General features: G+C 42.3%; 1 protein-coding gene across 13 annotated transcripts in view; it reads left to right on the top strand.

The window, feature by feature from the left end:
* The window catches only part of KDM5C (lysine demethylase 5C), a 45664-nt gene continuing 18911 nt past the window's right edge, over positions 1–26753 (top strand). For 2 of the 13 annotated variants that reach the window (XM_081277525.1, XM_081277524.1), the window contains exons 1-15: positions 1–484; positions 4104–4181; positions 6013–6135; positions 6430–6600; positions 7338–7472; positions 8503–8626; positions 8704–8906; positions 9878–10036; positions 12268–12387; positions 12520–12678; positions 14982–15163; positions 15263–15425; positions 23251–23370; positions 23480–23674; positions 26512–26693. In XM_081277525.1, the coding sequence (XP_081133651.1) occupies positions 335–484; positions 4104–4181; positions 6013–6135; positions 6430–6600; positions 7338–7472; positions 8503–8626; positions 8704–8906; positions 9878–10036; positions 12268–12387; positions 12520–12678; positions 14982–15163; positions 15263–15425; positions 23251–23370; positions 23480–23674; positions 26512–26693 (2264 nt within the window). In that variant the 5' untranslated portion in view covers positions 1–334. The remainder of the gene's footprint in view (positions 485–4103; positions 4182–6012; positions 6136–6429; positions 6601–7337; positions 7473–8502; positions 8627–8703; positions 8907–9877; positions 10037–12267; positions 12388–12519; positions 12679–14981; positions 15164–15262; positions 15426–23250; positions 23371–23479; positions 23675–26511; positions 26694–26753) is intronic. The other 11 variants (XM_081277531.1, XM_081277529.1, XM_081277530.1 and 8 more) reach the window with 8 other exon arrangements.

Raw genomic sequence — 26753 nt, 5'->3', positions numbered from 1 at the left:
GGAGGGGGAGACGCTGACAAACCAAGATGGCGGCGGCGGCGATGGAGGCCGCGGCGGTTGGGAGGTAACTGTAGTGGTGAGGGCTGTGTTAGTTAGGAGGCAGCGGCAGAGTTTGGAAGGAACGGAACAAGACGAAGAGGGGATAGCAGTGGCGTTATCCTGAGAGTCTCAGAGTGCGGCAGCCACACGCCCCCCTAGGCCTTCGGCGGGCGGCGGCCGCCGGGTTTAGGGCCTAGTCTCCGAGCAGTGCCTCGGTTTCAAATAGCGGCGGCGCCATGAGCCCTTAAGGGCGGTTCGAGCCCTGCTGATCCCTGGCCCATTCCTCGGGCCCACCATGGAGCCGGGGTCTGACGACTTTCTACCGCCGCCGGAGTGCCCGGTGTTCGAGCCTAGCTGGGCTGAGTTCCGAGACCCTCTGGGATACATCGCGAAAATCAGGCCCATCGCCGAGAAGTCCGGCATTTGCAAGATCCGCCCACCCGCGGTAAGGCTTGGGGCCGGTAGTCGCCGGCGGCGAGGCCGGGGATGAAGGATTAGGGTAGCCGGCGGTGAAGCTTGGGGCGGAGGGCAGCTCGAGGTGTGGGAAGATGGGTTGATTGGGACCGTTGTGGATCGGCGCGGACTGGAGAAACGGTGCTGGGGGCAGGGGTCCTCTAGTTTGAGGCGCACAAGTGACCTGGGGTCTGAGTCCTACCTCCATCCCCGCTTTTATTTCTTGGTTCCAGGCAGGGAGTCTAGTGGGCGGGGAAGAGTTCACAGAGAGGCACCCCAAATATCTCTTAGTTACTCCGGACCATTCAGGTCAAGGCTCCATTCAATAAAAGCCCTTCTTCCATCTGCTGTCATCACTTCCCTTAAGGCAGGCGGCATAGTGTAATGACAGTATCACAGCTCAGAGGGGAGACAGACATGAGTTCAAAACTCCGCTTTGAAGCTTAGCAGCTGTGTGACCTTGGGCAGGTAATGTAATCTCTCTGAGCCTGTGAAATGAGTCCCAGGAATGGTTGTTTCTAGGATTGGATTAAACTAGGTAGCGTCTGTGTATAGTAGGCACTAGGTAAGGGGTAATTACTGAGACTGCGAAGGTGTTTGATGTGGTCATTGGTTTGCTTCTATGTGGGTTGACTCATATTTACTCACACCCTGCTAGGCCAATTCGTCTATGATAACATCCTGGCCAGGTGGACCAGTCATGAAATCAGTCTCACAGGGAATGCTCTGTCTGGCTCCCTTGAGGTGGGTTCAGGGATTGTCCCCTTTTCCTATTTGAAGACAGTGTCAGGCCTTTTCCTGCACATAACCCCCAAGACTTGCTTTCTGTGGAGAGGCTTGAACCAGTCATCTTGGTAGTGTGGGCTGTGAGTCCTTTTCAGAAGATTTCCACTTTTCTGTGGCCCCGGATGTGGGAGGTCCCAGAGGAGAGGGCTTTGGGGGCGGGGGCGGGGCGGGGCGGGGGAAGAAACAGAATGGAGCTATGGAATTGTGCCCTCTTTGGAACACTTGATTCCCAGATGTCAGCAACAAAGGCCATGTCTTTCCTTCTGGACCTGGCTAGGCCTGGAGAAATCCCCCAAGGGCTAGGACAGACTGCTCTCTTGCCATGGAGAAGAAATGATATATGCTGTTTATTGACCACTTGGGATTCTAAAGGCAGGAATTGAGTTTGAATGGAACAGGGGGTTTTTTGATTGGGTGTCTCTAGATGGGGAGCCTCATTCCCACCTGAGGAAGGCACCACAGGCCTTCTTATCCAACTTGCTACTTTTGGTGCTCAGCCACAGATCTAGGATGGTTTCAAATAGATCCTCTGGGAGGTGTTGGGTAAGCTAATTTCTTCCTTGTTGGATCCTGGCCACAGATCTCTGAGGTATCCTTATCCATGGTGAGGGAGTGGCAATGGGAGTGAGAGGTCAGGAAAGCCAGCAGAAGGAAGAGGCTGGAGTCCTGGGCACCCTTAAGGAGGCACTCCCTGAAGTGGTTGGGCAGGCCTGTGGGAAAAAAACATATTTGACATAGGGATTAGTTGAGGACTCAACTTCCTTTTTTCTACCTTGGACTTACCCGGCAGGCTGGCCTTCTGCATGTTATTACCCTGGTGTGTGTATGTGTGGGCAGGAGGGATCTGTCCTTTGTTAGGTTTCTTTACCCCAACAGTGTGCTCCCCTCCAATCCAAGGCACTTGGCTTTCTGGTTTGGTATTGTTTTTTCTTCTAGACGACTGTTAGGCAGGTTGATATTCGAAGCGCTTACCCAAGTGATGCTTGGGTTCAGGGTAGAAACCTGTGTATGGGTGGGTGCCTGGGAACTGGAGGTTTGCCTTAGGATGAGTCATTTGGGGTCTGAATTGCTGGGAAGGTATTACTACACTAGGGATAGATGGGTGGGAGGACAATGTTGGTACCCTAGAATAGACCAAGGGAGCTTGGAAGGTTCTCACTTCCTGCCTTTTTGTCACCACATCCTAATAATGCTACCATATTGTACATGGGCACACAGTAGTATGAGACCAAAGACAGGAAGTTTGCTGGACCTTCCCCAGCTATCAGTTGCATCCACAGCTCCTGCTCTAGGGTTCCAGTTCTGCAATTTCCTGTTGGGTGCTTGATATTGCACTGATTCTTGTCTAGAACCTGAGTCAGTAGGAAAGAAGGTGCCTGGCTTTTGGGTTTGAGCTCCTTTCTACCTGGGTTATCTGCACTGAGGGGAGTGCCCTAGAGGTGGGAGACAAGAGACATGGGAAGCTTGACTGGGCTTTAGCCTATATTTTCTCCCCCTGCTTCACTGTATTTTTTACCTGCTCTTGCTGGAGTTCAGGAGGAAGGGTGAGGAAGAGTATGTGTGCATGCAAGTGTAAGTTCTCTGGCCCCTTTTTCTAAAATGTAAGTGTAGAAGAGCTTTTCCCTCTCTTACTGTCCCCCCACCTTTCCTTCCATGTATATACATGTATGTATGAACACTGGTGCCTTGCTGTAGTGCAAGGAACCTTGGACCTGTAGTTAAAAGATATGAGTGACTCCACCACTAACTCAGCATGTGATTTTTGGAGAAATCACATTTCTTCTTTAGGCCTCATTTTCCCCATTTGTAAAATGAGGGCATTGATCTAGGTTATTCTAGGTTCTTTTTGTTTTGCCACCCCAATAAAAGCCAGAGCTCTGGGTACCCCTCTCTAGTACCCCACCCACCCCAGGAACATGGTAGCTGGGGGTGGGTGGAGTACTAGAGAGGGGAGGAATCGTTTACCGTCATCCTTTGGGCAGGAGAAAACAAGCTCCAGCATGAAAAGGCAGAGTCTCACTTACTTTCATTATTTTTCCTTGACTTCCCCCTCCTCAAATCTTACCATTCTTTGCCACCACAGTCTGCCATCCCAGTGCTTACCTGCCCTCGGTTTCCTCCCCTATCTCTTCCTGTATGAGGCTGGTGTATAAGAGAAGACCCACAGGAAACCTTCCAAACCAAGGGAGTATGAGGATTTCGATGTTCCTTGCTTTTTCCTGCAGTGTCTATCTCAGGCCCTTTAAACTGAGAATAGACATGAAAGTCCCAAACCTTTAAATCCTGCCAGAATTGGAGCTGAGCTACCTTTTGTGTGTATTGGGTTATGGGGTCAGCCTTCGATGTTAGGTCTTAATGATGACTCCTTTGAATGATGTTTTCATTCGAAAATCAGTATACAGGTTCAGAAAGGTAAGATCTTATAACTAGTAAGTAGTGGAGCTAGAACATGAACCAGGTCTTCTGACTGTAGATCCTACGTGTTTTCCTGTACATGCCTTGGGTATAGGGAGTTAATGTGGGTGTGAGGAGGGTTTGGGGTCATCTGTTTTGGGCTCCATCTCTCTGTGTCTTGAAATCCTGACATTGTACTGTTGAGAGGGACTAGAAGTTTCCCAGGGCATACACATGGGACCTTGGATGTAGACTTGTGGGTCTACCAGGGAAATAGGGGTGGGTGGATTGGGTATTTGCCAGGTTAATGGGTCTGGGGTGCCTAGAGATCTGGGAAGGTGTAAAAGGAGTGCTGAGCTACTTTTATTGCCCTCTAGTCTTGTATTATACTGGGGTAACGCTAGTCTCTTTTCCCCTTTTTATTCTCTCAGGATTGGCAGCCACCCTTTGCTGTGGAAGTGGACAACTTCAGGTTTACCCCCCGAATTCAGAGGCTGAATGAGCTAGAGGTGAGAAGACTGGTAGCTGGTGGTTGGGTTGGGAAAATGAACACCTGAGCTCCGATCCCTCTTCCTTCATACCTTTTATGGCTAAGGTCCTTTATTATTTGGAGCTTTAGAGCTCCAAATAAAACCAAGATCAGGGGGCATTTAACGTTTCTGGTTTGGTGGCCCAAAGGCTAGAAATGCCCCTTTCCCACAAAAGTTTGCTATTTTTGAAGCTCCCCTGTCAAGATCTACCTTCTTGGGTTAATAAAAAGGAAATACAGGGCTGGCTGAGACCCTTTCTTCATATATCTAATTCATTTATAGCCTTGTGCTTTCTATCTTCTTTCCATGGTGCTTGGTAAGGTGGGAGGTAAGGTAAAAGGGCAGGAACAACACAAGGACTGGTCTATGTAGAGGCAAGAATGGTTAGAGACAGGCAGGGTCAGGCAGGTAGGCTTTCCCCTCTACCTTTTGTTCTATACAGGAAATCCAGGCCCTTTTTCATGGATAGATAGGGTTCTACACCAAGGAATTGAGAATGCCCTGGGATAATGAAATAGGATGCTCTGAAACCAGTTCTAGGTAAGGTCCTGGAGTTTTCCATGAAAGATGTAGGTTAGACATGTGCTTCCACTCCTCCAACATTATTATGTATTCACGAGCCTTACTAGAAGTCCTAGGGGTGATTGGGCCCAGCTAAATACCCATAACCTGAAAGTTTATTTATCAAGACCAGAGTTCCGTAACCTCAACACTGTTGACATTTTGGGCCAGATCATTTTCTTGTCATGGTGGATGGTTGGTGGGGCTGTCTTGTTCATTGTAGGATGTTTTGTCCTGTCTGTCTTATTTTGTACAGGCGACTGAACCCAGGGGTACTTAATCAGTGAGCCACATCCCTAGCACTTTTTATTTTTTATTTTGAGATAGGATCTTGATCTTGCTAAGTTGCTGAGGCTGGCCTTAAACTTATAATCTTCCTGCCTCAGTGTATACTAATAATTAATTCTCCCTAGAACCATGTCCTCTGACTGGAGTGAGGAGGTTATAGAATTGGGGCTTTGGGGAGCCCTTCTTAGGTCACTGAGTTGACCCGTGTACCAGGCAAGCATGATACATACCTTTTACCTGGGATTTTTGCCCTAGGTCAGGTACTGAGTTGGTCATTAGATATTGGTGCTATTCCAGAATTCCACCTCAGTTCTTTAGTCCATTCTGCCTATAGCATGTTCTCTTGTCCTTTAAGAGTTTCATGGTACTCTTGGATCCAGTTTCATGGTACATAAGGAGGTGATTACGTTCTTTTGGAGTCTTCATTCTTTGAAACCTGCTTAGAGCTTAGATACAATTCTGAAGTTTCCAGAGGGCCTTTACTGGTCTTATTGAGTTTACTCCTCTAGGGTAGGTGGACTGCCAGTTATTTTCTTTGTATAATAAAAATATGGTTGATTCAGACATTAGAACCAATTTGTTCAAGGCTATACAGCAAATCAGTAGTAGAGGAAAAACTAAAACTTTAGTTGTTTGACAACCCAGGTATCTTGATGCTTGCTGTGTGATATAACTCTCTGATCCTTTGTGTCCTCTTCTGTATAAGAGATGATAATACTCATACAACCCTGTCAGGGAGATTGGGAATAAATGTATGTAAAGCTTTGGCTGTTCTACCCTCTCTTGGGAGATGAGAGAGAGAGAAAACTAAGCATTGCCCAGATCATGAGATCCAATTTAGTAGGAAAAGCCCTGAGTTAGTGTACATGGGCTGCTCTGTTCCCTTTTCTCCTTCTCTTGAGCCAGAAGATAGGAATTGGGGGAAGGGCTGGCCAGTCTCTTTGAGCCATTTCTTCTTCAGGCCCAGACAAGAGTGAAATTGAACTACTTGGACCAGATTGCCAAATTCTGGGAAATCCAGGGTTCCTCCTTAAAGATTCCCAATGTAGAACGGCGGATTTTGGACCTCTACAGCCTCAGCAAAGTAAGAACAGGTTTTTTTCAAATATCCCTACCCCACCCCAGTAACCTTGCTACTCTGGATTCTCCTTATTTTGGATATTAGATCTCTAGGCTACAGTTGAAAGGCCGCAGCCTGATAGCGCACAGGTGTCATCAGAACATCTTGGCATCTCTTGCTGAAATTTGAGATTGGGAGAAAGGGGTAGCCCCCAGTAAAGTGAGGGGCTGGGGTTGTTCCTATTTCCCCTTTGACAGGCCTGCTTCCTTATGTACATAAACACAGCACATTTATGTCCTTTCCTGCTTGTCCTTTCAGATTGTGGTGGAGGAAGGTGGTTATGAAGCCATCTGCAAGGACCGTCGGTGGGCCCGGGTGGCCCAGCGCCTCAACTATCCACCAGGCAAAAACATTGGTTCCCTGTTACGCTCTCACTATGAACGCATCGTTTATCCCTATGAGATGTACCAGTCTGGAGCCAACCTTGTGGTAAGGATGCCAGGCAGAGATAAAGTAGGGCTTTACCGTCAGGCATAGATTGTCACTCTTTTTGGGGGGTGGGGGTACCGGGGATTGAACACAGGGGCACTCAACCACTGAGCCACATCCCCAGCCCTATTTTGTATTTTATTTACAGACAGGGTCTCACTGAGTTCTTAGTGCCTTGCCTTTGCTGAGGCTGGCTTTGAACTCGTGATCCTCTTGCCTCAGCCTCCCAAACCACTGGGATTACAGGCATGTGTCACTGCATCCAACTGGATTATCACTCTTGCTCTTAATAAAACTAGCTTTGTGGACTAGAGCTCTGGGAGCTAGACCATACCCTTTCCTAGTGGGCCTTTTCTTTTCCCTCACTGTCCAGTGTTAGAGGTCAGGGAGTTATCTGTAGAGCTAGCCTACTATTGACAAAGTCATAACTGACAGAGAAATTCAGAAGAGGGAGGGATCTTTTGGACTAGAGAGGTTGTGGGAAGAGATAGCGTCTGATTTACTTTGGGAGATGGTTGAAGAAGGATCATTGGAAAGAGGAATGACTGTGCAAAAGCACTGAGAGGTCCTCAAATGCATCTGGTGTCACTGATAAAGACTCGTTGAAGGGAGGCTATTGGTATGTGTCAGGGCAGTGTACCACAATTTTGGTGGCTGTTGAGTGAGGTTAGAGGGAAGTTTTTGCTCTTGAGGACTGAAGTTCCATGCCCTGATCCCTTCCCTTCATGTGTCCCCAGCAGTGTAATACACGTCCGTTTGATAATGAGGAGAAGGACAAAGAATACAAACCCCACAGCATCCCCCTTCGACAGTCCGTGCAGCCTTCCAAGTTCAACAGCTATGGTCGGCGGGCCAAGAGACTGCAGCCTGATGTGAGTACTTCCCCTTTTTTAATTTAGAGTTGCTTTGGGGTGGAAAATCTTCTTTTCGCTGACCAAGGCTGTGTTCCCTATTGTACTGTCTCTCTCATTCTCTGAGGGTTTTTTTTTTTTTTTTTTGGAGAGGAGTGTAATTGGGAATTTAACCCAGGGGCACTTCACCACTGAGCTATATCTCCAGCCCTATTTATTTATTTTATTTTTTGGTACTGGGGATTGAACTCGGGGACACTTAACCACTAAGCCACATCCCCAGCCCTTTTTTATTTTTTATTTTGAGACAGGGTCTCATCAAGTTGCTGAGGCTGGCCTTGAACTTGTTCCTTCTGTCTCAGTCTCCCAAGCTGTTGGGATTATAGGCATGTGCCACCATGCCCAGCTCATTCTCTGAGTTTTTAAGCATTGGTGTGCTTATATCTGCTTTCATTCTTGCTCATTTCTCCATTCTTGGCTGCACTATTGAGCTAGATCCTGATCTGTTTGTGTAATACCTTTTGTATGTTTGCCCTTCTTACCTGTCTATTCTTTTCTTGACTCACTCTGTTCATAGAAGTGAAAGTCTTTTTCTTTATACCTTGTATCCTAACTTTAGGCAGAAGCTTATGTGCCAGGTGTTTTTGATGCTGGGGATAGAGTAGAGAACAGGATAGATACTGCCCCTGGGCTCATTGAAGCATATAATTCAGCAGACTATTATAGTCACTGCCACTAATTGATAAAGCCAAACAATGTTAGATTTTCTTAATATGAGTTATCCCCGAACTGCCTCATCAATATAAGGTAGGAGTTAATAGTCTCATTTTATAGCTGGGAAAACAGATTTTATCTTTAATTACTTTCTAAGAGAGGGCTGAGGTGGGAGCTCATTTACCCCAAGTGTCCAAAAAGCACCTGAATTCTTGTCTTGGTCCATCTGTGCTTGAGCCCCTGGCTTGCGCTTAGGTGATACACAGTCCGAGTTATTCTTTCTGAATGGGGCATTCAGCCACAGATAGCAATCTTGGTTCATTTCTTTTCCTCCTAGCCGGAACCCACAGAAGAAGACATTGAAAAGAATCCAGAACTGAAGAAGCTACAGATATATGGGGCAGGTCCCAAGATGATGGGCCTAGGCCTCATGGCCAAAGATAAGACTCTGCGGAAGAAAGGTGAGCCCTAATAGGCGAGGGATGGTCTCACCTTGGGGGAGGAGGTAGGGCCCTACACATCTCAGACCTATGTTTAGAGCCACTTTTCTTTCTGCTAGATAAGGAAGGCCCTGAGTGTCCCCCCACTGTAGTGGTGAAGGAGGAGTCAGGTGGGGATATGAAGGTGGAGTCAAACTCACCCAAGACCTTCGTTGAAAGCAAGGAGGAGCTGAGTCACAGCCCAGAACCCTGCACCAAGATGACCATGAGGCTGAGGAGGAACCACAGCAATGCTCAGTTTGTAAGGACCTAGCCCTGATTCTCTAATGTTCTGCTTCATGGCCCTTCAATGAGCATTTTCCCAGCATGACACTGCATTAAACAGACAAGTGTGTCTGGTGGGCCCTTAATTGGGAAACAAAGCCAACTCACTTGGAACAAAGAACAAGAAAGGGTGATCAAGTGTTGTCTACATGAAGTGCTGGAAGGGTCCAGAGAATGAGACTCACTGTCCATTAATTTAGGATAAAGGCTAAGCTCCTCATTATCATGCACGATCCAGTTCCTGGTGACCTCTACCCTCATTCCCTATCACTGCCCACCTCATTCATCTGCTGTAGCCACACCAAACTATTTGAGGGTGTGTTTGTTTTTTTTCCCCCTGAGATATGCCATCCTCTTTCTTACCTGCATCCTTTGCATATGTTATTTCTGCCTTGAAGTTTCTCCTCCTGCTGTGCTCCATTGCCAAGCTTCCACTTGCCTGAAGGGTTCATCCAGTATCAAGTGTCACTTTTACAAAGAAGTCCTCCCTCAAGGCTGTCCTTCCTTATCTCCAGCTGTTTTGAGTGCTTCCTTCTCTAGGCTCCCATAGTACCTTTTATGGCCCATATTGGCCATAAGTTTTTATAAACATAGGTGTCTAGAGTACCGTAAGCTTTTGGAAGGCAGATACCATGTCTTACTCATTTCTGTGCCATAGGGTCTAGTGTAATGCTGATTCAGTAAATGTTCACTGAATTAATAAAAATGGAAAGATTCAAGACAATGAATCTTACAGTTCTGCCCGCTTATTTGGGGAGATGGGACATGCATGCCGTTGAATTCTAGACCTCACATGAGTAACTCATACAGGGCCATGAATGATTCAGCTGGCAAGCACAGCAGGTTTTCACAGCTGCTCTCTGGACTAGGGTTCTGTGTGAATGAACCTGGAGTTTGAAGGCTGGACAGGGCTTGTGTTGATGGACTTTTACTTACCTCCCATGTCAGATTGAGTCATATGTATGCCGGATGTGTTCCCGAGGGGATGAGGATGATAAGCTCCTGCTGTGTGATGGCTGTGATGATAACTACCACATTTTCTGCCTGTTGCCTCCTCTGCCTGAGATACCAAAAGGTGTCTGGCGATGCCCAAAGTGTGTCATGGCGGTAAGGCTTTCCCAATCCATCCACATAGGGTATCCTGTCCTTTGCTCCTCTGACCTTACTGAGGACAGCCTCCTAGCTCAGCCACAAGCCTTATGTTTTGGTTCCCTGGGGTGGGGTTAGTCTGAGCAGAACTTTGGGAGAGAGAGAAAGAAAAGACCCAAGCTTTGCTTGTGTTCTATGGGAGTTCCTAGGTAAATGTCATGAACAGAGAAATTGTGTTTGGTGATTTATAAGCAAACACTAAGAAATTCTGAGGAATAGCAGTTGAGAAGAGAGGAGAATGATAAGGAGTAGTAATCAGGGAAAGTGTCAGGAATGAGCTTTGAAGGATAGGAATAAATTTCTTTTTCATGTTTCTGAGATTTTTATTTTTTGATTTTTTTTTTTTTAAAGAAAATAGACAAATTACCTATCGCCACCTAGTGATAATCACTATTAATAGTCTGATATACTTTTTTCTCATCTTTTTTTTGTTGGTTCTGTGTAACTATCTTTAACAAGTTCGGGGTCTTGTTATATATGGTCATTTGTTACTTCATATTTCCTTATTAAACTTATTCAAGGTATGACTTTTTTTTTTCATTATATGGGTATAATGTTCATTTGGTTGTTCTCCTATTATGACCTTTAGATTGATTTGCAGTAAGCCTGGGGAATGGGGGATTATTGGGAGCTGAGTTGTGTAGGAGAGAATGTGCCTAGGGCAGGTAGGGGCAGTAAGCAGAAGCAGCAGTGAAGGCAAGGACCTGGGAAGTCTGGCAGGTCCATTTCATGAGCTTCCTGCTTTCAACCAAATTCCTGGTGCTTGTCTTCTACGAGCACACATTGGTGGTTTCACCTCATCTTAGGGACTTAGCTGTGGTTGTAGAGACCAGATGTGCACATGTAACACACACACACACACACATATGGAAAAGGACCAGGGCAATACAATGCATAATGGCCTTGGTATTAGTGGAGATTATTGTCTGGAAAAGTTTGGATACCAATAGCGTCATGAATGAGGAAGACTGTGAGCTCTACTTGGCTCTCTTCTCTTAAGTGGTTATGAGCCAGTGGACCAGGCTGACATTTATTTTTCCATCATGAGCAGGATGTGTGGGGTGCATACAATTCTCATCTGAAATTATGAATATAGATACAAGTAAGGCAAACCCATGTCCTGTCTTCTTAGACAGTCTACAGAACAGGAATAGTGAAGGGTGTGACACTATAGAAACTAGTGCCTTCGTTTTTCCATTCAGTAAGGTACTAGAATATTCAGTGCCATTTTCCCAGGCTGAAAAGTTCCAATCTGACCATTAAGAAAGCTTCATTAGAAGTATCCTATATGAACTCATACTTTCTGGAAAGAAAAAATGATGGCAGAAGAGCATGGGAGACCATATTAAAGCTAGAGCACGTGGTTTAGATGGTAGAGTCTTAAAGAATAGAGTATAGGCTACAGCTATGAGGCAATAGTTTCTGGAGGCTGTGGGATAGAAGTTGGGTTTTGTGTTTTTTCTTTTTTTTTTTTTCCTTGGTACTAGGATTGAACTCAGGGTGCTGAACCACTGATCTACATCCCCATATTTTTTTTTTATTTTATTTTTTTTTACTTTGAGACAGGGTCTCACTAAATTGCTGAGGCTGGCTTTGAACTTGTGATCCTTCTACCTTAGCTTCCCAAGCCACTGGGATTACAGGCATGCACCACCCTACTCAGCTTTTTTTTTTTTTTCTTCTTCTTGAGGTGGAGTCTTGTTACTTTGCCCAGGCTGCTCTTGAATGCATGGGCTCAAGTGATCCTTCTGCCTCAGTCTCCCAAGTAGCTGGGACAGGCATGCACCAATGTATTTGGCTTGAAGTTGAGTTTCGAAGAGTCATGAAAAAAATGTGAGAGGAGTTGAGGGTATAGCTCAGTGGTAGAGCACCTGTTCAGCATGTGTGAGGCCCTGGGTTCAATCCTCAGCACTACAAAAAAAAAAAAAAAAGAGAGAGAGAGAGAGAGAGGACATTTCAAATAAGGAGGATCTATATGAACAAAAATATAATGAGGGTGTATGTGGGGAATGGAAAAGATGAATTAGGATCAAGTGGTAAGAGAAAAAAATAGAGCTATAAAGTAAAAGCTGCCTCAAAGGCCTTGAGTGCAGACCTCTCTCCCTTACTCCTACTCCATATTCCAGTTCCACTTATGAGGATTCTCTATCTCTGTCTGTTTTGGTGACATGTTCTCCTTTGGGTTTCAGGAGTGTAAACGGCCCCCTGAAGCCTTTGGCTTTGAGCAGGCTACCCGGGAGTACACTCTGCAGAGCTTTGGCGAGATGGCTGACTCCTTTAAAGCCGACTATTTCAACATGCCCGTGCATGTAGGTGATGGAGGGCTGGGATAATGTTGGGGCTAGGGTCATAGGTATTGGTTCCTGATAGTCTCACCTCTCCTGGGTCAATGGGGCCAGGATAAGACGTACCACAGTTCTCTGCTGTCCCTGTTTCCCCAGATGGTGCCTACAGAACTAGTAGAGAAGGAGTTCTGGCGGCTAGTGAATAGTATTGAGGAAGATGTGACTGTCGAGTATGGGGCTGACATCCATTCCAAAGAATTTGGCAGTGGTTTCCCTGTCAGTGACAGTAAGCGGCACCTAACCCCTGAGGAGGAGGTGAGTGGGTAAATACCATGGTTATATGTCAGCTGTGTAGCTTAGGCAAGTCATTTAGTATCTGAAAGATTCAGTATTTCTCTAAGATGGAGATGATTATGCCTCTTAATGCAGTTGCTGTGAAATTTAGATGAAATGCTGTATGTAAAGAACATAGTCTAGTACCTGGTGTGTATAGATGCAAGATGGGTTCTTTGACCTCTCTGAACCTATTTTCTTAGCTGTGAAATGGAGATAATACCTATCTTGCAAATGTTACAAGAATGTGCTCAGCTCATTCATAGGAAGTGTTCAGGGAGTGGGATTTGGATGCATAGGAAATTGAGGGCCCAGTCTATCTCAAGGGAAGAGTAGCATTTGGGTTTAGAACAGGGTTTTGATGTTTGTTTTAAAATTTATAGAATTATTAAATGTATTATTAAAACTGATATATAAAAACATTAGAATTATATATACTTATGGGGGGGTACCATGTGATGTTTCAGTACAGTATATATTATGTAATGTTTAAATGAGAGTAAATATCTCATTTATTTATGGTCAACATTCAAAATCCTTTCTTCTAGCTTTTTGAAACATAATAGTACTTAATTGTTGTTGGGGTTTTTTTTTGTACTGGGGATTGAACTCAGGGGCGCTTGACCACTGAGCTACATCCCCAGCCCTATTTTGTATTTTATTTAGAGACAGGGTCTCACTGAGTTGTTTATGCTGTTGCTGAGGCTGGCTTTGAGGTTGGCTTTGAACTAGCAATCCTCCTGCCTCAGCCTCCTGAGCCACTGGGATTACAGGCGTGCACCACCACGCCTAGCTCATAAATGTTATTTATAGTCAACCTACTATGCAGTAGCATACCAGAATTTCATACTATCTATCTAACTATAACTTAGTATATAGTTAGATACACAACCTTTCTTAGTTCTGCCCTTACCTTTACTTTCTCTGCTCACTAGAACCACCATTTTACTCTCAGTTTCTGTGAGGTATGAACTTGTGATCATGTGGTACTTGGCTTTCAGTGCCTGGCTGATTTCACTTAATATAATGATCTCCAGTTCCATCCATTTGCTGCATTGACAGGATTTCATCCTTTTTATAGTTGAATAGTATTTCATTGTGTATATTTACCACAATTTCTCTGTTCCTTCATTGGTTGATGGACTCAGGTTGGATTCCATTTCTTGGCGATTTTGAACAGTGCTGCAATAAACATGGGAGTGCAGATGTCTCTTTGACATACATATTGATTTCCTTTCTTTTGGATATATACCCAGTAGTGGGATTGCTGGATCATATGCTAGTTCTATTTTTAAGTTTTTGAGGAACCTCCATACTGTTTCCAACATGGCTATACTGATGTACATTCTTACCAATAGTGTACAGGGGTTACTTTTCTCCATATCCTTGCCAGCACTTACTAAATTTTGTTTTTATTTTTCTCTTTTTCTGTGGTGCTTAGAATCAAACCCTTGTGCATACTAGGCAAACTCTATGCTGAACTATATTCCCTGCCTCTTTATCTTTTTGATACTAGTTATTCTTACTCAGGTCAAGTGATATCTCTTTGTGGTTTCACTGTGTATTCTCCTGATGATTAGTAATACTGAACAGTTTTTCAGATATCTGCTGGCCATTTGTATGTCATCTGTTGAGAAATGTCTATTAAGGTCTATTTCCAAGTTTTTAATCAGGTTATCTACTTTTTTTGGTATTGAATATTTTGATTACCTTACTTATTCTGAATATTACTTCCTTGTCAGATATTGTTTGCAAATATTTTCTCCTATTCTGTAGGTTGTCTCTTCGCTCTGCTGATTGCTTTGCTGTGCAGAAGCTTTTTAATTTGATGTAGTCCCATTTGTCTACTTTTGCTTCTGTTCACAGTGTTTTGGGGGTGTTATGTGGCATAGTAAAGGAACCAAAAACCCTTGCCTGTTTCAATGTCCTGATGTGTATCCATTGTTTTCTTCTATTAACTTCATAATTTAAGGTCTTATATTTAAGCCTTAACCCATTTAGAGTTGATTTTTATTAATGATGGAAGATAGGGGTACAGTTTTATTCTTTTGCATATGGATATCTAGTTTTTCCAGCAACATTATTGGAAATACTGCTCTTTCTCCAATGTGTGTTCTTAATGCCTTTGTTGAAAATCAGTTGGCAGAGGGCTTTGACTTGTAGATGGTAGATGGATAGATCAAATTGAATTGAAATTTTGTGTTTATGCATTTTGAGGGAAGGGGGATAAGAAAACTTCAGTTTTAGATGTTTAGATGTGATCCCCCAAATATCTGACCTTACAGGAGTATGCTACGAGTGGATGGAATCTGAATGTGATGCCAGTGTTGGAGCAGTCTGTATTATGCCACATCAATGCAGATATCTCTGGCATGAAGGTGCCCTGGCTCTATGTGGGCATGGTCTTCTCAGCCTTTTGCTGGCATATTGAGGATCACTGGAGTTACTCCATTAACTACCTCCACTGGTGAGTGGGGCCCTGAAGAGCCTGGGAAGCAGTCAGGATGGGCTCTCTGCATGACATCAGGTGTGACTACATTATTGTGTTCCTTTTCCACTTGAGTAGGGGTGAGCCGAAGACCTGGTATGGGGTACCCTCACTTGCAGCAGAACATTTGGAAGAAGTAATGAAGAAGCTGACACCTGAGCTCTTTGATAGCCAGCCTGACCTCTTGCACCAACTTGTCACTCTCATGAATCCGAACACTCTCATGTCCCATGGTGTGCCGGTGAGTGTCCAGGAAAAGTGAACAAGGAGTAGGAATGATTTAGTGATATCCTTTTTGGTGGCAGTGGTAGTCTTCATCTGAGTTTACCCCTGCTCTCGTTCCTTTTCTATCCTGATTGAGTTGTAGGTGTGACTATTCTAGTAGAGACCCATGATAATAGGTAGATACACAATGTGATTGTGAGACCTCCAGGCCTTGCGTTTGAGGGGCGTACCTTAGGACTGGCTTATTATCATAACTGTGTTTCAGTTAGTGGAAGAGGGAAATGGAGGAATGGCAGGGCTAGAATGTTTCCTTGCTTTTAAAGGCAAATCTATCAACTTATCTCCTGTTAGAACTTGGTCACATGGCCACATCTAGCTGTAAGGAAAACTAGGGAATGTTATTTTTACACTGGATGGTCATATACCACCTACAAATTGTAAGTCAAATTATTATGAAATAATATCAGAGGACAAATAGCTATTTGTGCCATGTTTTCATATTGTTACCTTTTTTGGAGCAGTGGGTATATCTTTTTACTTACTAAACAGGTCAAAAGTTGAATCCAGAGTCTTGGCCTATCCACTTTCTCTGACAGTTTTTTTCTTACCCTTAAAAAAAACAAAAACAAAAACAAAAAACAAACGTATTGCTGGGTATACAACTTCACATATCTGTGAGGGACTTTATATTTCTGGGAATTTTTGGCATTGATTAGCATCTGCCAGTTTTCTGGTGTGGACCTTAAAAAAACAAACAAAAAAACCTGATCAACATTCCTATGTAAAAAGGAATTAGTATATCTTCCATCTCTGCTTTAGTTCTTACTCTGTGCTGGTATTACTCCCTATTCCCTTCTTCTCCCTCTGGCCTTGGCCTTATTGCCACTTAGTCTTATATATAGGACATATTAGGTAGTTGTTAATATTTAGTCTTTTTGAGGTATCCCGGACCTTTTGCAGTAGAGCTTTGGACTTGGTCTGTGGTTCTCTCTGAATTTTTTTCTTGCATTCACCTTGTGTTATTATTTTTATATTCTATGGATAAAATTTTTTACATTTTAATGATATTTAACCATGAAATGGGATATTGAACAAGGGAAGCAACATCTTAAAACAGCTCTGGCAACCTTCCTGCACTTGGAAGGGACTCTCCTTTTCCCTCTGTGCTTTACCCTAGTTAAGGATTACTGGGGTCAAAATGATCAAGGAGGGCTGCAGATTGACTCCATGGTAGAGTGTGTGCTTAGCATGTGCAAAGTCCTGGGTTTGATCTCCAGCACATACCCCCTAAAAAAGAAAAAAAAAAAAAATCATCAAAGACCCTTTCAGTTTTGCTACTTCATAAGTAGACTTTGGATATGACTTTTTCTCAGACTTCCCTCTTTCTCATTCATAGCCCAGCATTCATTCTAGTCTACAATGCCAAGGAAAACTGTAAGATTAGAAGATTCTTAAGGATTTAGGTAGCTGAGATGCATATATATGAGAGAAGGTCATGGAGCTGTTTGATCCTAAGCTCTTTTTTAAAGACTGTCACACACTTTTAAACATGTACTCTTTGCTTATATCTCCATAGCTTTGGCTAATGGCTAACCAGCTTCTTTAGCCAGCTCCTGCTTTACACGTTGCCCTCTTTCTGCCCCACCCCATTTTGGTAGTTCCCAGCATCTCTAGGTCCTTTGGACTTGGCAGTATCCCCCTAGTCCAAGGCATCTGTGATTTTCATGTTCTCATACTGGCAGGCTGCAGTGTAGCCAGCTGGAGCTCCCTGCAAAGCTATCTTTTTTTTTTTTTTTTTGACTTTTTTTTTTTAATTGGTTGTTCACAACATTACAAAGCTCTTGACATATCATATTTCATACATTCTGCAAAGCTATCTTTAGCTATCTGTTCCCTGCTGCCTTCTTCTTTGGAGGGAGAAGGCCATTTCTTTTTATAGATATACAGTGTAAGTATTATTTTCATTAAAAAAGAAACATTCCTCCTTTTCAAAAAGTGGAAAATAAGGAGGTTATCCATATTCCATCCTAGTAAACATTTTTGTTATGTTTCCATATGTTTTTTGTTTTTTGTGAAAATTTTGATGTAGTAATAATCAGTATAGATTTTTTAATGTTTTATAAATTTGACGGTCTAGAACTGCACTGTCCAATTGGTAGCCACTGGTCACATGCGGCTATTAAGCATTTGAAATGTGACTAGTTCCAGCTGAAATGTGCTAAAAGTATATATAGTTTATGTTGGATTTCAAGACTTAGTATGAAACAAAGATTGTAAAATATCTCACACTTTTGTATAACAATTGACACATTGAAATGATAATATTGTGCCTTTATTAAATAAAATTATTGAAATTAATTTACCTGTTTACTTTTTTAATGTGGCTACTAAAGAATTTTAAAGTGCATATGTGCCTAGCATATTTCTTATGGACAGTGCTAGTCTAGAATGATTTTTATAATTGTCATTTTTTTAAAAAAACAGTTTATTGCATTATGGTTTACATACCATAAAATTTATCCATTTTAAGTGCACAATTCAGTTGTGCTGCCATCACCAAAATCCAGTTTTAGAACATTTCTCTTATCCCAGAAAGATCCCTTATTAATATTTGTAGTCACTCTTCATTCTAGCCCTTAGGACCAGGCAACCATTGATCTGTTTTCTGTCTCTAGATTTGCCTTTTCTGGCCAATTCATGATAATAGAAAAATAAGTGGTCTTCTCTCACCTAGTAGGTTTTTAAGGTTTATCCATGTCAGGAGTTCATTCCCTTTCTGACCCAATAATTCCCTTCACTATCTAATGAATATTGGGTTGTTTTTACTTTTTGGCTGTTCACATTTGTCATTTTTAGTAGCTACAGAACGTGAGAAGAGTTTTTTAAAACCACCATGTAGGAAATAGTAAAGTGAAATTGCCAAAATGAAGGTGCATGCTGAGATGAAGATCCAGGAGCATTAGGTTCTACTCCTGGTTTTCCTACCAAAGGCTTCTCTGGGACTTAGTTTTCACATCTATAAAATTAAGTCTGGGACTAGATCATTCAGCAAATATTGCTAAAGCCCTTTCTGTGTGCAGGGCCTCTCAAAAACACCCTGAAGGTCAATAAATCAGTCCCTGCCTTTGGGTATGCACAGTTGAGTACAGGACAGAGAGCAGTAAACATATGGAATAAAGAGGGGTGCTGCAAAAGAACCACAAACTGGGTCATTTAAGACTGGGGTTTTAGGAAAGGGTTTGTAGAAATAGGTTAAAATGAGGGGCTCTCTCAACAAAGATATGCCATTGTCAGATTTGCAGTTTTAAAAGATAGTTCAGGTGTTTGATAGTAGAGGCTAGTACAATAATGTGGCAAGCTAGTACAATAATACAGCAAGAAATGCTTTGAGGCAGATAACTGCCTCTAAGCAGAGAAGAAGAAAATGTACTGGAGGTAGAAACTGATATATGCCCCAAATGAATGTGGTGATGATATGTTCATGAATGGGAAGATTTAATTTTGTTAGGATTAGTTCATCCTGAACTATTCTAGAATCCTATCAGAGGAATCGTTGAAGGGTATAAACAGGTTCTTGATAAAAATTGGCCATTTTGCATGCAGTAGGTGTAACTTAGAGACTCTGGGTTCAATTCCCAGTGTGTGCACACACATAAGATTATTTTTTGGAGAATAGAGTTTATTTTCTTAGCATCACTGTACCTATTTCACTGTGTGTCTTTGCTAGCATCAAATGTTCATCTTAAAAGTTTTGACTTATTGTAAAAAAAGATAAAAGTATACATAGCTATTTCCATTCCTTAGTGAAACTCCAGTAAAACGACACAAAGGGGATTTTTTTTTAGGATATAAGATCACAGAGATTATGAAAACAGAGGATACAATGGTAAATAAAATTCCTGAAACTACAAAACAGACAAGGAAACTGAATCTTAAGCCAGAACTGAGAACATCTGAGAACCAACCTGATTTTTACCTCAGAAGTCCCCCAAAGGTTTGTAGTCAGTGGCACCAGACATTCTAGAGGCAAAGGGGATGAAAATAAGGACTGGTTCAAATCTATATGAGAAGCTGTGAGCCAGGTGCTGTAGCATATGCCTATGGTGCCTCCTACCTAGAGAAGCCGAGGTAGGAGGATCACAAGTTCAGGTCAGCCTGGGCAAGTTAGTTTCTGTCTCAGCATAAAAAAACAAAAATGAGTCAGATGTGGTAGCGCACGCCTGTAATTCCAGTGGCTCCAGAGGCTGAGACAGGAAGATCGTGAGTTCAGAATCAGCCTCAGCAAAAGCGGAGGCGCTAAGCAACTCAGTGAGACCCTGTCTCTAAATCAAATACAAAATAGGGCTGGGGATGTGGCTCAGTGGGTGAGTGCCCCTGAGTTCAATCCCTGATACCCATCCCCCAAAAATTAAAAAAATAAAAAGGACTGGGGTTAGTGGCTTAGTGTAGAATACTCCTGGGTTCAATCCCCAGTACTGTAAAAAATAAAAAATAAAAGAATAAAAAGCTGGGGGTTCCCCTCCCATGCTGGGCTGCTAGAAATGTGAACTACCTTTACTCAAGTAAGACCAAGGATTTATTTTTGAAGAGGTTAATACAGAGGGCCCCTGGATTGAGGTCCCCTAGGTGCAGTTGAAGGTGGGGTTAACAGTGAAAATAGGATTTTTATCATTTGAGCATACTGATAGCTGGGATTTCTAGGCATTTTCTTTTGCTTGACCATTAGAACATGCGGACAGGCCTTTTTTCTACAGGCAAAAAAATGTGAGGATTTTCTCTGGCCTCAGAGGAAAGAAGTAGAGTTTTCTAAACAAAATGGCTCAGGTAGATCACCCAGCATTGAAACTCACAGTTGTCAGATTTCACCTATGTACTCAGAGCTTTTTCATCTCTCTCTTTTTTTGGTACCAGGGATTTAATCCAGGGATACTGAGCCACACTGAGCCATATCCCCAGTCCTTTTTATTTTTTATTTTGAGATCTGGTCTTGCTCATTTGCTGAGGCTGGCCTTGAACTTGCAGTTCTTCTGCTTCAGCCTCCTGAGTTGCTGAGATTATAGGCATATACCACCACATCCAGCAGCATCTCTTCCTCTTAAATATAAATAGGCAGCCACAAATTAACAGTCAACTAAAGAAACCCTAGTAAATGCAATAGAAACAGACAAATAAGAAGAAAGCTACTTGGAGAAAAAGAGGCCAGGAAAGGAGAAATAAACTTAACTTTAGGGTTTTTTTTTTTTTTTTCCTTTTTGTACTGGGGATTGAACCCAAGGGCACTTTACCATGGAACTACATCCCTAGTTCTTTTAATTTTTTAAAATTTTGAGACAGGGTCTCACTAAGTTTTCTGAGCCTGGTCTTGAATTTGCAATCCTCGTGCCTCAGGCTCCCAAGACCCTGAGATTAGAGGTGTGCACCACCATGCCCAACAATAGTAACTTTAAAAGGAAAAGAAACTTCATTACTGTCTTCAGAGATAAGCATGCACAGTAGTGCCCTTTTATTCATAGTTTTGCTTTCCATAGTTTCATTTATCAGTGGTCAGCTGCAGTCTAAAAATTTTAAATTCCAGAAATAAACAGTTTATAAGTTTTAAATTGCATACCATTCTGAGTAGCATGAAGTCTTGTGCCACCTCTGCTCTATCCCACCTAGGGCATGATCATTCCTTTGTCCAGTATATCTGTGCTGTATATGCTACCCACTTGTCAGTCACATAGCTATCTTGGTTATCATATTGACTGTCAAAGTATAATAGTGCTTGTGTTCAGGTAGCCCTTGTTTTACTTAATACTGGCCCCAAAGTGCAAGAGTAGTGAAGCTAGCAATTCAGATATGCCAAAGAGAAGCTGTTAAGTGTTTTCCTTAAGTGAAATGTGAAAAATTCTCAACTTGAAAAAGTTGTGTGCTGAGGTTGCTAAGATCTACAGTAAATCTTGTGTCTGTGAAGGAAAAAGAAATTTGTGCTATTTTTAATATCACACCTCAGACTGCAAAAGATGGGCACAGCATGTGGTAAGTGCTTATTAGGAAAGGAAAGGTATCAAATTTGTGTATGTATGTGTAGGAAAAAAAAAAGCATTAAATATAGGATTTGGTACTATCCAAGATTTCAGACCTCTACTAGGGGTCTTGGAATGTATTCCCCACAGATACAGTGAGAGTACTGCACTGCAAACCTGAAAGAGCAGAATACTATTTAAAAAGAACATACTAAGAACTAATTAAAAAGAGCATACTCAAAACATTGAGCACTTAGAGCTTAAAATTTTGATAGCAGAAGTGAAACTTTAAAAAAAAAATGTACTTGAGATTTCCTAGAAAATAGAATGAAAAGATAAAAATGGGGAAAGATAAAATTTGAGAATTTATCCAGGAAGTTCAAATTCAAATAGTGGGAATTATGAAAAGAAAAAATAGATGGAAACTGAGAGAATGGAATCATTGGTGAAATCATTTAAGAAAATTTCCTTTAACTGAAGAATTGAGTTTTCAGAGTCAAACAGCCTATCCAGTATATGAATGATCTACACTAAGATATATCTTGGGGATTTCATCTCAAACACTGGGAACGGAATAATCATGTGAACTTCTTGAGACAGAATCAGGATTAATTCAAAGCATTAGAAATAAGAATAGCTTTAGACTTTTCAACAGCAATATTGGAATCTAGAAGACTAGAGCAAGCCTTCAAAGTGATTTTCATCTTAGAATTTTATACACAGCTGGATGTCGTGGTGCAGGCCTTTTATCCTGACTCAGGTTGCTGAAGCAGGAGGATGGCAAGTTCAAGGCCGGCCTCAGCAATTTACCAAGGCCCTAAGCAACTTAGTGAGACCCTGTCTGAAAATAAATAAAAAGGGCTATGAATGTGGCTCAGTGGTAAACTGTCTCTGGGTTCAATCCCCAATAACAAAAAAGCAAAAAATCCCAAGAATTCTATATACAGTCAAGTGTGAGAGTAAGAATAGACCCCATCACCACCAAAAAACGTTTCTTCCCTCCATTTCTCAGGAAGTTCAAATATGGCAAAGGAATAAACCAAGGAGGAGGAAGTCATGGGATCTAAGAAATGAGAGGTCTGTCATAGAAGTATGAGGATCTCAGGAAGACAGCTGATCCAGACTGGATCAGATGAGAAGGCTGCATGAGAGAGTGTTATAGAAATGTGAAAATTAATAGGAAAGGTGATTCAGACACTTGTCAGAAAGTTGGGGGTTAAATTAATATATGTGCAGAGAAAGTTAAGCAAATTGAGAAAAAAGAGGCTGTCTTTTTTTTTTTTTTTTTTTTTTAACCCAGGGCCTCACACATGCCAGGCAAGTGCTCTGCCACTGAGCCACAGCTGTTTTTAACAGAGTCCAAAGCATGTCATTTAGGGTTGTTAAAGGTAAACACCAATGTAACCAGAAGAGGTGAAAGTGATTGGCTCTGGGAAGGGGAGAATGGCAGGACCTTCTGATTTTATAACAAATCATTTAGAACACATTTGACTCTTAAAACTGTGTCTATGACTAATAAAAGTAAACATTAGTATAAAAAGTTTGGGCAGCTTAATTAAAAGTGATATTTATAATTTTTACAAAAATTACTAGGGAAGTTGAAATAATTTGATAGGTATGTTGCGGGTTTGTGACTCAAATCTTTCTGTCATCTGTCAAGATCAGAACCTTGAAAAGCAGAGACTAATGGTTCTCCCTTCAGAATTGAAGGGCCTAGGATTCTGTTGTCAGGTTGTGTACCCTGATGCTTTCCTTTGTCTCCTTAAGGACCCTGCAGTGGTTTCTACAGACTGGAAAACCTCCATATCAATAGTCTTCACCTTTCTTGTTTTTCAGGTTGTCCGTACAAACCAGTGTGCAGGAGAATTTGTCATCACCTTTCCCCGTGCTTACCATAGTGGCTTCAACCAAGGCTACAACTTTGCTGAGGCTGTCAACTTTTGCACTGCCGACTGGGTGAGTCTGGAGTGTGGTGGGCTGGCAATGAGAAGCAGGAAAGTTGTGAGGAAGCTAAGACATCACTGCCTTCAGACTTGGCCATACTCAAACTTGAACCTGTCCACAGCTGCCAGCTGGGCGCCAGTGCATTGAGCACTATCGCCGGCTCCGAAGGTACTGTGTCTTCTCCCATGAGGAACTCATCTGCAAGATGGCTGCTTGCCCTGAGAAGCTGGACCTGAACCTGGCAGCAGCTGTGCATAAGGAGATGTTCATCATGGTGCAAGAGGAGCGGCGTCTACGGAAGGCTCTATTGGAGAAGGTGGGTGGTGGGAGAGTCCCTAGCATTAGATACCCTAGCCTAGGAGGTTGTAGGAAATGGGCCATACCAAGGAGATGTAACCTTACTATTGGAGTGTAGTGAAAAGAACTGGATGCATCTAAATTAAAAAACTCACTCCATTCTCTGCTCTAACCTTTATTGGCAACCTTAGACAAGTCAGTTGACTTCACTGTCAGTTTTTCCATATAATTTGGGAATTATAATAATGCTTAAGGGCTGGGATTGTGGCTCATTGGCAGAGCACTTGCCTTGCACATGTGAGGCTCTGGGTTTGATCCTCAGCACCATGTAAAAGTAAATACATAAAATAAAGATACTTTGTCCATCTATAACTAAAATAATAATAATAATAATACTTATATTTTTGAATAGTCCAGTGGATCAGATATAATGTTTAATAACTGACCCATAGCTGGTGATTGTATAGAAGTTCTTTATCATTATCCAAATAACTCAGTGAGACAGGCAAGCATATGAAATCCTCACTGCTGAGTATCTGGGTGACTTTATTAGGTTACTTAAACTCTCATAGTTTCACTTTCCTACTCTGTAAAATGGGAATAAATACCTGACCTGCAAGGTAGTTGTGAAACTCAAACTGAGTTTCACATGTGTGAGGCAAGTGTGAGGCCCTGGGTTCAAACAAAAAGACAGGCTCTTTTTTCTCTGCTCTTTTTGGTAATGTTAATACATGAAGAAAATGAAATGTGGAATATTTCTTTGAAAGTGCTATTTTCTTACACATAGGTGGTTTAGTAACTCTAATTAAGGAAATAGTGTTACCAAGTAGAAAGTGTTTCTACTTTAATACATTTCTGATAACCATGTGTCAGTTGTGTGTGTGGCTGAGTAGAAGCTGCTACAGAGGTATAAAGTCCACCCATGTAGATTCATCTGCCACCTTCAAGCTTCACACTTATCTCTTTAGGGAATTGACTTAGTGGGGCTCCTCCATAAGATTACAGAGGAGGGTTGAGGGTATAGCACAGGAGTAGAGTGTGTACTTAGCATGCATGCATAAGGCCCCAGCACCACCAAAAAGAACAAAGTTTACAAATGAATGCTGGTCCTGAGAAATTCCTTGCTTCCTATTTGGGATGGTATTTTATTATTTTAAAGCTCATAACTTTTCTGTGAATATGGGATGTAGGGAGAGTTTCAGCTATAGTAGTGTTGGAAGTCTGGGGCCTCTCAGTCATGGCGTTAGTTGGTAAGTCTCTGAGGATTTCCAGGCATCATTTTCTCTCTCTGTGGTTCTATTCTTAAATGATGGCCCTGAGGCTATACTATACTATAGGAAAGAGCCAAAGCAACATGGGGAGAATAGACTTTCCTGTCCTAACATTTAGAATTCTGTACACTTGGCCCTCACCTCAGAGAGGAGTTCTATACACCCTAGTCTTGGAATACTTAAGAGATGATGTGTGTGTTGGAATACTTTTCTGGGAGGAGAAGATTTGATTTGCATCCAATTCTGTTTTGTTTAATTTGATACTGTGGATTGAACCCACTAAGCTATATTCCCAGCCCTTTTTATTTTTTATTGTGAGACAGGGTCTCACTAAGTTGCTGAGTCTGGCCTTGAACTTGTAATCCTCCTGCCTCGGCCTCCTGAGGCACTAGGATTACAGCATTTGCCACCACGCCTGGCTGCATCCAATTCTTAGGAGTTCATGATCCATGAAAACCTAGGGGCTTCATTTTTCATTTTTTTTTTTAAGGAAGTTCTATTCTTTTTTTACTACCTTTATTTTATTTATTTTTATGTGATGCTGAGGATCAAACCCAGGATCTCACACTTGCAAGGCGAGCGCTCTACCGCTGAGCCACAACCCCAGCCCATAGGTGCTTCATCATTAGAACATTCTTTGGCTTGGAGTCAAAGTGACTACAGTCAGATCCTTAGTTGGCAAGTTACTGACTCTTGAGACTTAATTTCCTCCTTAGTAAAATGAGATATAATAAGTATTTGTGGAGCACTGAAGTTGCTTTTTAATCCTCCTAACAATCCAAAGAGGATGGTACTGTTACCTCTATCTTACAAGAAAACTGAGACCCAGAAATGTTTAAATAATTTACTCATGATTACACAGCTAAAATAAGTGGCACAGCAGTGGTATCTATAATTTGCAGTGGTCTTATAGCTTATGCAGAGGTTAGTTGTTGAAGTGTATAAGCAAAACTGTTAGCATCAGTATTTCTCTTTAAAATCCCTAAAATAACCCATAATATATAGCATTTTGTCTTTAAGTTACTCCAGCATAGTTGGCTTTTCCTTCATTTCTGAAATAGACTGGTTTGTCTTCATTCTAAGCAGCAGATGAAGTCACTGGCTTAGCTTTGGAAATCTTGTATCTTTAAGACATGGACACAAGGGCATGCAGTTGAATTTCTGTAATCTGGATAGATGCAGGCAGTGTCTTCTGCCTGATAAGCAGTCAGCACAAGTAACTCTTAAGCCAGGATTGTTCCCTTGAATACATTCTACATTGCTACCTCTCTGGTGCCATGGTCTACCACTGTCCTTGCCTTCTCTCATCCAAAAGGCCCTTAGTATCTAGCTGAATCTTATCTGATTTTCTTCCTCTATTAAATTCTCTGTCTCAGCCCATATTGATTTTGCCCTGATCCATCTGATTTCCTCTGCCTTGAGAGTGTGGACTTGATAAAAGGCAGGTGTGCTCTGTGAAGTTTGGCCTCTCGACCTCCATGACCATCAGCATAGATTTGAGTCTAAATTGGGGCTCAGTGGTAGCTAAGATGGGGGTTTATTCAACCCTGCCTGGTTCATAACACATGTGGTTGGATGTTCCCAGGGTATCACAGAGGCTGAGCGAGAGGCTTTTGAGCTGCTCCCAGATGATGAACGCCAATGCATCAAGTGCAAGACTACATGCTTCCTTTCTGCCCTGGCCTGCTATGACTGCCCAGATGGCCTTGTCTGCCTTTCCCATATCAATGACCTCTGCAAGTGCTCCAGTAGCCGGCAGTATCTGCGGTGAGCATGGAACCTTTCTGGAGGAAATGAGATAATGAGGAGGGTACAGAGCTGGGCCAG

This window comes from Spermophilus citellus, assembly GCF_964194105.1.
Source record: "Spermophilus citellus genome assembly, chromosome: X".
NCBI lineage: Eukaryota > Metazoa > Chordata > Mammalia > Rodentia > Sciuridae > Spermophilus > Spermophilus citellus.
Note: the sequence above shows the minus strand (reverse complement) of the source record. Positions and strands in the feature narration are given on the sequence as shown.